Genomic DNA, 13093 nt, shown 5'->3' on the forward strand with positions numbered 1-13093 from the left:
TTGCATTTTGTTTCTGGATTGCTCCCCCATTTCACAGATGGGAAAGGAAGGCTCCAACAGGGACATAACCCAGGCAGGTCTGGGAAGTCTCCGTGCTTTCTTCATTCAGGACCCACTCAGATGACAACGGGACACTCCATTCAGATGTGTCAGCCCTCAGGTTCAAAGGTGACAGCCGGCTGGCCTGCCTGTGTACACAGGTGTGGCTGAAGAGACACAGGTGTGACCTGCAGGCCAGCACTAGCTGCACCTTGACCCCAGCCAGCTTCTAGGGGGACGTCTTCTTCCTCTCCTCCTCTTTCCTTTATGTCAGGAGTGCACCCACTGTGTTTAATTAACACTCTCCTGCTGATGGTCTTCGGCTGGAATAGGAGGAGATCTAGAAGCAGGGGGTGGGGGGCAAGGGGGAAAATGTGTTCTTTCTTTAAACAAAGCGTTATTTAACTCGGCCATCGTGCTGAGGCCTCCGGTCAGCTGTGGGGGACAGAGAGCTGAACCAACGCTGATCCGCTGTGTGGCCCCAGGTCGGCACCTCTAACTCCAGGAAAACTTGTTCTGGGCCACAGGACGGCCCCAACAATTACCTCCAGGTCTTCAGAGTGGGAGAGGACACAGCCACGTGGGACAGGGAAGCCAGGTATGGACATGCAGAACCGGCAGGGGACGGTCATCGGTGAGGACTGAACAGAGCCAGCGAGGAGGGGCACAGAGCTGAGCAGCACAGCAGGAGCCTGCAGGCGGCTGCAGGCCTCAGAGGGGGTGTGGGGAGAGGAGGCAGGAAAGGGACTCGGTACCAGGGAACAAAGGTTTTGCTTCCCAGGCTGAACGAGGAGCAGCTCTCCTGTTTGACAAGACTTGACCTATATAGTATGACAGCAGGAGGGCGGCTTTTGGAGCTAAACAGAGCTCAGTTCAAATTCAGGCCTCGGGTGGGAGACTGACCGATGACCCGTGTCTGGTCTTGGTGCCCTCACCGTCAAGGCCTGTAGTGACAATCCGACACAAAGATACTGCCTTTTCCTTCCCTCTCCCCCTTGGGCCAGAGCTGTAGACTCGGGACACCAGAATTGGCGGCGAGCCACTGAACTAGCAGTCTGCACTAATTTAGACATGGTCACGCTGGCCCTCGGTCCCAGGTTCGACTGCTCTATGTCCCAGGATGCAGATGTGTGCTCTCAGTTAACCCACAGAGAAGCAGTTTGTTACCAGGTTGGAAGACTAGGTCTGGCCCCTACAGAGATCCGAGGAGCAAGATTTCATAGTGACTCCAGCTTTGTGAGCGAAAAATATTCAATAAAGAATTTCCCTGAGATATGGAGTGGTGTGCATTCGCCACACGTATTCGATATCCATCCTTCATCGGAAGTGCCAGATTCCTCCGCCGAGCGGCGGGCTTTGACAAGCGGCTCACGGGGCCACCGCGCCCCTTCACTGGAGGGCTGGAACGATGAACACGTTGTTTTAAAAATTATTTCAAGTCAAACATTCACTTGATCAACTCGGTCTAGTTTAACTTGGAAGGCTCCTTTCTGAGGGTTGGGGGTGGGGTGGGGGTTGGGGGAAGAATGGGCAAGGCTTACATCAGAATGTGGACAGCATTATCAAAAACTTATGTTCCTGTCTCAAAGTCAACTGGAGATACCTTAAGATCCAAATAACTCCAGAATTCTAGAGTTTCAGAGAAGGTATTGTCATTAGTTGGGCATGAATGTGTTTTGACATGACCATTTCACTTGCAGATATTGTGTTGACCTACCAGGCAGAGCAGAAAATGACTTTATCTACAGACCTTATGAGAGGGGAATAGAATGTTCTTTAGGGACCTGTTTAAAAAAACAACAACAAAAAAACCCTGTGAGGGATCATGTAGACAAGAAGGGGTTCTTTTTCAGTTCAACTGTCCGTGTTTGGCTCGTATACCGAATTCCCCAAGCTATCATTAGTAGGAACAGACGACTTTCCCCCATAATACATAAATTACAAACAACCGAATGGCATGGGAGATGGACGCTTGTGATTTTAAACCCAAGACCTTCTGGTCTGCAGAAAGAATTTTACTGTTAAGTGAAACCAAATCCTCATCATGGTCCAAGCATCATTCTGGTTTTCTCCCTGGCAGAAGGTAGAGACTCAAAACAAGAAAATAAACACAAACTTCGAGAAGGAGGTGACCAGGGAGCTGGTATTGGAACTGACTGGCCCAGGAATGGTCAAGCACGCAAAACCAAGGCGTAACAGGCTGGGAAAGGAGAGGCGAATGTGCGTGCGTGCGTGTGTGCAGGGCAGCGTAGTCCTGGCTAAGAAAGGACAGTGAACGCCCCGACTAAAATCAAATAAGTTAACTGGCCTGAATCATCCTGAGCTAGTAAGGGCTCAGCCTCCTCTGCCCACAGCAAGGCCAGGCCAGAGCTGAGTCACAGCAGCAGCAGATCATTTGATGGTGGCATTGAACAGGTGGCAAGACCTGTGGCCTCTGAAAGTGGCTCCTCCACCCTCCCTCCAACTCCCATTATTCCACCTGTCTCCATTAGGCTTCAAAGCCTTGATTTCTGTACATGAGTAGAGGGCAAGGGAGTCTGGCTGCTTCTTTAAAAGGCAGACAGGAATTAATGGACCCAAGGTAAGTAAGTGTTCTTCCATGAATTCAGAAAGCTATTCAAAACCTCCAGCAACAGTGATGTCGAAGCAAGTTGGAGTCTCCTTCAGCAACGACTTTTTTTTCAGCAATGACTTTTTTTTCAGCAACGACTTTTTTTTCAGCAACGACTTTGAAGGACATGACATACCTGCTCATTGGTTTCTTCACTCAGATGATTTAAAAGAATCAACAATCCTATCTCATAAATTTCACATCCAGACCTTAAGATGACCTACCAGCAAATGACCACTTTATCAAATCCTTTTAAAAAGATAAATACACTAACAAAGTTGCATATTACACACATCTCCACCAATACTAACTTCTCTTGACCCCAAATTTTATACATGTAACATGGCCACCAGGCACGCTATCTTTTCCTATAATTTTCAGTTTTGTTTTATAATATTCTTTCTTGGGAAAAACAAAACGAAAACTTCAACCTCCCAAATTATCTTTTAAGTACTAAGTGTCTCTTTTTTACCCAAAATATATCTATCTTGCTTAGCTAAGTTTGATCACAAACATGTTTGGAGGTAAGTTTCTGAAAGCTAAAAGCTTTGGAATTATTTTATTAGCAAGTTCATTGTTTTTCCGAGAACTTTAAAACTATAGCTAAAAACAACAACAAAGTACACTTATTTAGACAGGGATGCAGAACCCTTACAAAGGAAAAAAGAACGCAGAAAACAAAAGCCTGGTGACTTCTTTAAGTCATGGAATGTGTCCTTTCCTCTCTGGTTTGCTGACCATAATATAATGTGTTGGAATGCATAAGAAATGCAAATAAAACATCTCCTCCTGTCTTTCCCTGAGAGCCTTTTTTCTTAATTACATTTCCCCCAATCGGTTTTTATAAAGAGGATCTCAGTTTGCTCTGAAGTTTCAACTGTGTACAAAGAAACGGGTCTCCATTGCTTCATGAGCGTCCTTTCCCCCACCCCCCCCACCCCCCCCAATACCTCCAAAACTTCACAAAGGGGCGACGTCTCTGGGAAGGTCTGTATATGACAAAGCTGACACACACGATAAATACGGGCAGGACAGGATGGGAGAACAGAGGAGAAGGCGGTGTCTGCCCTGTCCCAGCGCATACGAAGTCAACATGTGGCCCCGTCTAACAAGCATAGGGGCGCTTGCCCCCCCCCCCCCCCCCCCCGCCCCGCCATGACCTGCCCACCAATCCACATTCCAATGCTTATTTATGGGAGGTGGAGAGATTAGCAACAAATGGGTTTATGCAGATTCATCTGTGTTTCAGAACCCGGGAAGCCCAGCGCAGTCTCTGAACGGTGCCCTGCACCAGCTTCGAATCTCCCAGCCACAGCCTCCCACAGAGGAGGACCCCTGTGCGTGGCTCAGAGATGCCATTTGCATCCAGTAATTCCATGCCCGGGATGACTCTCTTCAGAGACTGAGTGGTTTCTACATCTTAATGTGTTCTGTGACACGGAGCCATTTCGCTGGTAACATCCTGAAGTGTTACCAGTTCTTTTTTTTTAACACCTATTTATATGTTGGACTGATTGGCTCGGCTCTAAGACAAGCATTTAATGACATGCCAGTCAGTCCCGGCCCTGCTTAAGTGTCCCCTCAGATAGGCTGGCTTAAAGAAAAATGACAGAAAATGTTCTTTAATAACTATGGTTTCCCCATTTCTTTCAGATAGTTAAGTGGCACGTTCTCACCTCATTTGCAGCTTTTAATCTCAAATGGACATTGCTTTTGAAATATCCTCTTTCTTTTCTTTTCTTTTTTTTTTTTTTCTCCCCGAGGCTGCCACTTGAAAGTTGAAATCTAGCAAGAATGTAATGGTAGGTGCCAGCTTTCTGAATTACAGGGTGACTGCCGGAGCTGAGCCTAAAGAGCAAGTGTCTTTTTCATACCGCATAAAAGGCTGAAATGTTTACATATCAAAAGGCTATAGGCCAATTTCTGTCAAAATTACACATGAAGTTAAGCAGTACAAGCAATTTATTTAAACACTAGTCATTGTAGAAAAATTCAAAACCATATGCTCTTTTAGCAGTTTTTACAAATGCATTTGACCCATGACTTGGCTAGACATACAAGCTTCATAATTTACTCTAAATTTCAAATCCCCTTGACGTTTAAATAAAAGATCTTCATTAATGAGGTTTACATGAATGAAAACTTTAGAAGCTGATATCGATTAGCGAGGGGCTTCGGGAACCGTCTGTGCATTCGCTCTAATTTTCAAGTGACTGACTTTGCTAATCATTTCAAGAGAAAGTTCCACGGAGAACAAATTATCGTCATTTGCATTCGTGATTTGCAAAAGCCAGGGCGCGCTTGGTTCGAAACAAACTTTGGTAAATCACTCCGCTAAAAGCGGATTTCTGCAACCCTGCAGACCCGGCGTTATTTTTTTCTGATGCTTTGGGAACACGTCATTTTTCGACACCTTCTTCTTTACCCCCAGTGTTATGTTGAGTTTTCCTAACACCTTGATTATTTCGTCCTCAGGGGTTCCGTGCGTTTACTTGGAATGTTGCAAAACTTCCAGCAAAACTCAGCTAGTAAGCATCTCTACCTCCCGCTGAAAGCGGCAGCTCTGGCCCTTGCGTGTGCTGCCCCTTAGTGGGGTGGCATCTGTGCCCGGTGTTCACCTAAACTCATAGGGGAAACTGCCGGAGGCTACAGGAGGTGTCCTCGAGGGAGCAGCAGGGCAGTGAAGTGGGTTTTGAGCATTCGTTTTGAGACATTGGCTATTCTTAAAAGTCCAAATACAAAGTCCAACTGGGCTGTGAACATTGCGCCGGCTCTGAACGCTGCTGGCATGGGTTTCGGCCGCCTCTGTGCTTTGTCCCTAATGCCCTTGACCCTGCTAACTGGCTCTGCAAGGGGGGGGGGGGCTCCGTACCTTTGAAAAGGACATGCCAGCTTGTTGCAACGTCACAGAAAACCCTACTTGAACACACTGGATTATGAACTGTGCTCTGCAACTGGGCAAGAGGCTGAAAGAATTAAGAAAAGAAAGTCCCTGAAACCGTAAGAAGTTGGGGCTGAAGACGCATTTTCTTTTAAAGAGCCATGGATGAGAGAGAGAGAGAGAGAGAGAGAGAGAGAGAGAGAGTAAGAATAGTGGGAGACAGTTTTTTCCACGATGAAAATATCTTGGGGCAGTAGGAGACGCCCAGACGCACACTCCAAACTTGGGCACTCTATTTTACATCAAAGAAATTTAATATATGCCCTATGAATCAATTTAGCGATGATTGTGGTGCAAAAGCACCCTAATAGATGGCGAACGCAAATACACCTTATGCATGTAGAATCCACTGATCTATTCTTTAATATCTTTAAAATGAGGGCTATTACCGGGGCGAGTGACTCTTCAGCAAACACATTTTCATAGACTTCTGCATGGAGATTGCTTCGTGTGAAATCGTGTTTGGGTGATAATAGGGAAAATCAGCGGCGTGTTTACTGCATCTCCGACCTAAGCGCTCAACAGCCGCCTCCGGCCGCTCCGTGTCCTCCCATGCTGAGCAGTGCGTGCGGGGCTGACAAACAATCGTGTAGCAGCACGAGGTGGGCAATTTGTGCGCCTCGCATTTGTTATTCCAATTGTACCGGGAGACCTGAGGCCGATGATTGTTTGTTTAGCATGTAGCGAACACTTGTGGGTTTCGGCGGGAGGAGGAGGTGGCAGCACCTCTGACCGCCTCTGAGGCTCCTGGCTTCCCGCGCACACAATGGAGCGCCTGCAGATCGAGGGGCGATCTGCGGAGGAGGCCCCGTAGCGCCGTGGGGTGAGCTCCTGGAGAACTGGCTACATACTGAAGTAGGGTGGCCTCGGGGTCCCTGGGACCTCTTCCCCCAAGGGCCCCTCTGCAGGAGGACAGAACTTCCAAATTGCTTTTCCTTATGTTGGACTCAGCTGATACCCGGACCCAGCTGATACCCAAACCCTGCCCTTGATTGGGTGTGTGGACAGCACACTCCTTTGTCCCAATGGAAAGGACTTAAAAAAAAAAAAAATGCCCCGAAGTCCATCCCAGTCTCCTTTGCTAACGGGTAACAATTATGCAGCCTCATTAAATGTTAAGTGTCGTAAGAGACCCAATGAGTGTTGGCGTTGGTTCAATCAACTAAAAAACCTGAGGCCTGGAGAGGAGGGATGATTTGCAAAAGTGGCAACATTCAGTCTCGAGCTCTGACGACTCGCGGTACAGTGCTCTTCCTTCTGGGAGTCGGTGGTACAGTGGGAGGAACGCAGGAAAGCAAGGGACGAAGTTTAAATCTGATTCTTAAAAAGAGCAATGTACCAGGTGGAAGGAGGCAGGAAGGTGTGCGTAGGGAGGTTGCCTGATGTGCTGCAGTCTCTGTGCTGCGCTGATCTAAGCCCCCTTGCAGAAGCCGACTAGCTCGGTTTCCCGCGGCGCTGCTGCCTCGGGCAGGCTGGGCAAAGGTCTTAAAAGACGCATTCACGCGCCACCGCTCCGCGCGCCCAGCCACAAACACGAGTGCAGCCTGTAGTTGTCTTCCAGTAATTGCACCCGAGAAAGGTCGAGAGGAATGTGTGCGTCCGGAAACTGGTGATTTAAGTCTCTAAGAGTGGGGGAAATACCTCTGTCCTTGTTGGTGGGAGAGGAGCGGGCGCTCCACTCCTTTCCCGAGACCTGACCTCTCTGAAGGGGAGGATCACGCTCTCCTCTGGGAGAGGTTTTTAATTGTAAAAATTCCGTCGCCTCCTGAAACTGAGACCCATCTCTGTTCTGCCCTGATCGCCCCCTACAACCACGTCTTAGTTTGCTCAACACTTAGAAAAGAAGCAAGGTTGTCAGGCCACCAGCGGGTGGGCGCGAAGGCACAGAGGTTCAAGCGGGGAGGCCTACGAGGAGGAAGCGCCGCCGCCTGGCTTCTCCGGGCCACTCCCGCGCGCCGCCGGAGTTCTGCGCTCTGACCCGGGAACAGCAGTTGACAAGTGCCCTTTCCCCTTTGCCCCAACGCCGAGCAGGAGGCGGTCCACGTACTTAGTGCGGCGCTTTCAGACAGCTCTGCAGGGACCCCTGTTCGTTCACTCGAGAGAAACGGGGGAAATGGGCGTGAGAGTTAAAGGCGGCCCTCCTTCGGAAGACTCCAAGTGCCACCCAACTCTCGGCCCTCGGCTGTCTCGCTTGGGCCCGCACCGCTCCTCCCCCTGCAGTGGTCGGAGTGGCCGGCGTGCAGGTCCGAGAACCCGCAGCTCTGCGAGACCCGGGCTTGCCGCGCGTTCGCAGGACCTCGGCGTTTCCTCTCGTTCCGCGCGCGCCGTCTCCTACCTTCTCGCGGGGCGCTCGGCCGTCTGCGCGCCGTCGTCGGCTGGATGCGCCTCCAGAGGCTCCGGCGGGCGTCGGACGGTGCCTCACGAAGGATCCCGCAAACCACCGCGGCCGCCTCCCGCGGGCCGGGCCGCCGAGGCCCGAGAGCCCTGACTGGGCCTGCGGGTGACGGTGTCTGAAGGGGGGCGGGGGAGCTGTCCCAGTCAGGGAGCCCACCGGTCGGAAGGGGGAAATGCCACACAATTGGGGTTTTTTTTGGGGGGGGGGTATGGAATTCCTAAAGCCCCATTTTTGGATCGAAACAAAAACAGTTTGTGCGGGAGAACACACCCCATTTCCAAAATTAATAAATTTTTTAAAAGAAAAGAAACATGACTAAACCTACCGATACTCACGCAGGAAACAGCTGGAAACATCGGTTCAGAATGCTACTTCTGATGGCCAATTTTATATAGTGGCTGAATTTGGTTTCCACTGTGTAAGGCCTCTAACTGACTATTACGGTAGTTTTCCGGCAAAGTGACTGCAAAAAAAAAACAAATAAATAACTACAAACATTTAAAGAAGCACGACGCACCTCTTTCATCGTTTTTGCCTTAACCAATTTTGGCCTTTGCAAAAACAAAAGGGTTGGGGGGGGGGGGGCTAACTAATTCCATTAGGGAGAGAATCTCAAGCTAACATAAAATAGAGGTTAAATCAGGCGGTGAGTGCATTGAGGACCGAAAGAAAAACTGAATTTTCAACCCTGCTTGAGGTGGACGCAGCCCCTCACATTTTCTAAAAAACAAAACAAATTCCGAAAGGGAGAAAAAGTAGCCCCAAAGTAAAATCGGCCACAATGAATTTGAGCTTCTTGCAGAGGAAATCGCACCGAATAATAGGACCCAATCTGAGAGAAAAGGGTGGGGGCGGAGAGGTCGGACGGAGGGAGTTGTTAACTGCGGCCGCACAATGGAATTAATGAGATTAACCAGGGCAATTAGGGCGCCCGCCCAGCTCCGCTAGCCCGCGGCGGGGCGGCTGAATGGAAAAGATTAGGTTAATTTCATTAATTCTCAATCCACAATCTCTTTTCAAGCCCTGTAACCCCCTCCCCTTGGAACCTCTCCCCCTGCCCCCATCCTAAAGGCCCCCCACCCCACCCCACCCAAAGGAACAGAAAAGGCCAAATCTGGTTCTGTTTGTCATCTGCATATTACCAGGAACTAAATCCAGGATGACGTCGACTCAGTATAAAACCAACAAGAGGTTCAGCTGGGCTAAACTCCGTCCTACCCGCGGGTTGAGCTCAGCTAACGCTGCGGCGAGGGGAGGGCGGGAGGAGGCAGAGCGGACGCAGGGGGCGGGGAGGGGAGCGGGGCCGCGCGCTCGCCGGCGCTCTCTTTCGGTTTGGTCCGGCTCGGGAGGAGAGTGGACCCCCCCACTTTGAGGCTCTTTTCTCGGCGCGTCCCCGCCGCCCCCCGGTCCCGGCGCGGGGCTCGGGGATGCCCGCCAGCATGTTCAGCATCGACAACATCCTGGCCGCTCGGCCGCGCTGCAAGGACTCGGTGCTGCCGGTGGCTCCCAGCGCGGCGGCTCCCGTCGTCTTCCCGGCCCTGCACGGGGATTCGCTCTACGGCGCCGGCGGCGCCGCCTCCTCGGACTATGGCGCCTTCTACCCGCGCCCGGTGGCCCCCGGCGGCGCAGGCCTCCCGGCCGCGGTCGGTGGCTCCCGCCTAGGCTATAACAACTACTTCTACGGGCAGCTGCACGTGCAGGCGGCTCCCGTGGGCCCGGCCTGCTGCGGGGCCGTGCCACCGCTGAGCGCCCAGCAGTGCTCCTGCGTCCCAACGCCCCCAGGTAGGGTCGCGCTTGCCCGGGCCTTCGCCGCCTGCCGCACTCCCCAGCCCCTGGAGCGTGGGCGGGTGGTGGCGCTGGCTTTTTCCACTTTGTACAGAGTTTTTTCCTTTTGCAAACCTGGACCCCCGACCCCCACCCCCACCTCACCCCCCCCCCTTTTTTTTTTTCGCTGATCGGGAGCAGGGGTTTGCACACTTGCTGCAAACTTTATGCACGAGTTAGCGGAACTGTAATTCAGTGCCAGCACGGAGAGACTTAGGCTTTTAGGAGTCCCTAGCCGGCTTTGGGAGTGTGCAGGTGGACGCCCTGGCACGCTCCTCCATTTCTCTGCACCCTCGATTTCCGTGCACCTCCAATTCCCAGCACCCCCTTGTAGACGGTTTTAAAGTTGGAGTGGTCGCGGCGGGCGTGTGCGCCAAGGCAAAGGTAGCGGCTGACCGTGCGCTCTACTCTTAATCGCAGGCTACGAGGGCCCGGGCTCGGTGCTAGTGTCCCCGGTGCCGCACCAGATGCTGCCCTACATGAACGTGGGCACCCTGTCGCGCACCGAGCTGCAGCTCCTTAACCAGCTGCACTGCCGGCGGAAGCGGCGGCACCGCACCATCTTCACCGATGAGCAGCTGGAAGCGCTCGAGAACCTCTTTCAGGAGACCAAGTACCCAGACGTGGGTACACGCGAGCAGCTGGCCCGGAAGGTGCACCTCCGCGAGGAGAAAGTGGAGGTAGGTGCCGGGGCCCTGCCGGGCGCGCTTAAAGGCTCTTACCAGATCATTGGGCTCCAACCGAGTTTGCCCAGCTCTCCAAGGGTTTCCTTGCACTTTAAAAACATCCCAGTGGCAGCCCGGAGGCTGCAGGAGGGCGCTTTAGGCCCAGGAAGTTGAAGGAAAATGCGGAAGCAGGAGCAAGTCTTCTTTCTTTTTGTTGGCTGGCGCGCGCGAGGTCCCCGGGTTTCGAGCCACCCGGAGCCCCCGGGTGTGTTGGCAATGGGGAAGCGCGTCTTTGATTTTAACAGTTGTTTTGTGCTCCCTTGCACAACAGGTCTGGTTTAAAAACCGCCGGGCCAAATGGAGGCGGCAGAAGCGGTCCTCTTCTGAGGAGTCTGAAAACGCGGAGAAATGGAACAAGTCGTCCTCCAAGGCATCCCCGGAGAAGAGGGAAGAGGAAGGTAAAAGCGATTTGGACTCGGACAGCTGACGGCCGCAGGCCGGCCGTGGCACTTGCCTAATTCGAAGGACTTGCACAGACGGACGATGCTACTTTCTTGCACACGCGCTGCCTTGCAGGAGGGGGTCGAGAAAGAGGAACGAGGAGCTGTAAATAGTGTACAGACAGAGCCGGGAAGGCCGGCTCCTGGGGTTGGGGCTGCGCCGGGGCTCGCAGCCCGGGAGCCCAAGGCTGTGGGCTCCTAGCTCCCTGCTGTTGTATTTATAGTTAAGTTAACGGTGACAATACAATAAAGTGATGGCGATGTAGAAGGGCCACAACATTCTCTATTTCGTACCTCTCCAGTCAAGAAAAGAAATCTATTTAGTTTAGCTTTGGAAGAAAAATTGGGCATCTCTGATCTGCCCCCTCTCCCCCCAAAAAAAGAAGAAAAGGAAAAGAAAGAGACTCTGGGTACAAATCAGTCCCAGGGCTGGTGTTCTGGTTTAAAAGGATACTTGGTTTCTAGGTCTCCAGGAAGGGGTGGAGAGCGCTGGGGGCTGGAGGGGGTGGGTGTAGCACTGCCCGGGGAAGTGGCAAGCCCTGGTTCCTGGCCCTCCCGACCCCTGAGGAGAAGGAGGACTTTCCCTCCTTGCTGCAGACAGGAAGTGGTAGCCGGAAAGCAGAATCCATCCCGGAGTTGGGAAAACCTGGGAACTTCTTTGGAGCCGCGAGGGCTGCTCACCAGGCCCCGCTCCTGCGAAATGCCCAGACCTAAGGTGCAGGTCCTCTTGAAATTAGGCAGTCAGCAGGTCCTCTCCTCCTGTCCTTTCCTGGGTCTTTCGTGGACTCAACTGCTACCCCTCCTCCTCCAGGGTTGCGTTTCTGCCCCCACAACCTTGCCGGTGGGGCTCCCTCCTGCCTGGTGGCCAGAGCTGCGGTGTCCCAGGGTACTGTGGAGACCGCACCCGCGCTGGGCCCTTCATGCTTCTCCCTAAGCTTTCGCTCGGTTGATCTGGCGATCGATCCATAGGCCAACCAGGCCTTATTATTAGAGCGCACTGGCTGCGGAATCAGTGCGAGGTGGGAGTGCAGAAGCCTCCCCTTTCTCGCTGAACTGTTGCCTCTGCACAAACTGGGGCTAGAGGAGGAGGGGAGCGCGCCCGGAGCGCGGGTCCTCGCGCTGCGGAGGCCTGAAGAAGCTTCTGGGTGCCTGATAAGAGCTTGGGATAGGAACTAAGACCGAGAGCATTCCTTCTATATGGTTTTACGGACTATGGGAGGGGTGGGGGAGGGGCGGAGGCCAAGGGGGAGTAGAAACGGCTTTCAGTGCGTTTTAAACAGTCTAGATTTTGCATTAGATCCATTTTATAGACCGGGAAGGGAAGGTCCGGAACTTCGCAGCTTGGCCGATGTATGTGCTGCCAGGGATTAGGTGAGTTTGCCCTCTTCCTGGGCTGCAGTGGCATCTGGCGCAAGGACCCTCCCGGGAAGGCTGTGATCACTGGCTGGGGAACACAGCATACACAAGGTGTCCGCTTTTTACAAGAAGCAGTATTTTTTTCACAGCTTCTTATACCTTCAAAATGTGCTCCTGGAACAGATGAAGTGACACTTCTGAAATATGGAGTGACTCCCAATCATGCCTTTTTAATGAGTATTCCCAGACGAAAGGGGGAGGCAGCCGTGGGCAGGCCAGGTCAGCCTCAAGGGGCAAGATGGCCTTGGTTCGTATCCAGACTCCACTATTTGTGACTTTTGGCAAATACTTCACCCCTCTGTTCCTTGCTTCCCAAGACTGTAAAATGGGCTCAGTAATAGTATCTGCTTCCCAGGACTGTGGACATCAAACGCACTAACTCACGCAGAATGGTGCTTGGCTTCAGGAATCCCTCACCATGGCTACTTAATTTTTTTTTTTTAATGTAACAATTTATATTATGTCAGACGAGCACTCCAAAACTTGTGTACATGATCTCATTTTCCTTTGTAAGAACTCTGAGATGGGAAATGTTTGCACCATTTTACAGATGGGAAATTAAGGTTCAGGAAGGTTAAATACTTTAACGACATTCAGCTAGTAAGAAATACAGAGGGGACACCATCTTTGCCCAGTGAAGTCTTATACCACTGTTGGAAATGTTTCCGCTAAGCTAATGCCAGTGCTGGTGAGAAATACTCA

At 51.9% G+C, this 13093-nt stretch overlaps 1 protein-coding gene across 1 annotated transcript; it reads left to right on the forward strand.

Annotated features, from left to right (window-relative positions):
- The first annotated feature begins 9307 nt into the window (after nucleotides 1-9307).
- On the forward strand, nucleotides 9308-11253 carry GSC (goosecoid homeobox). Its single transcript, XM_066341899.1, has 3 exons — nucleotides 9308-9768; nucleotides 10231-10490; nucleotides 10807-11253. Exons 1-3 carry the CDS (start codon nucleotides 9414-9416, stop codon nucleotides 10960-10962), a joined length of 771 nt encoding a protein of 256 aa, XP_066197996.1. The 5' UTR covers nucleotides 9308-9413; the 3' UTR covers nucleotides 10963-11253.
- The last annotated feature ends 1840 nt before the right edge of the window (nucleotides 11254-13093 follow it).

The sequence above is a fragment of the Saccopteryx leptura genome, chromosome 6, assembly GCF_036850995.1.
Source record: "Saccopteryx leptura isolate mSacLep1 chromosome 6, mSacLep1_pri_phased_curated, whole genome shotgun sequence".
NCBI classification, from domain to species: domain Eukaryota; kingdom Metazoa; phylum Chordata; class Mammalia; order Chiroptera; family Emballonuridae; genus Saccopteryx; species Saccopteryx leptura.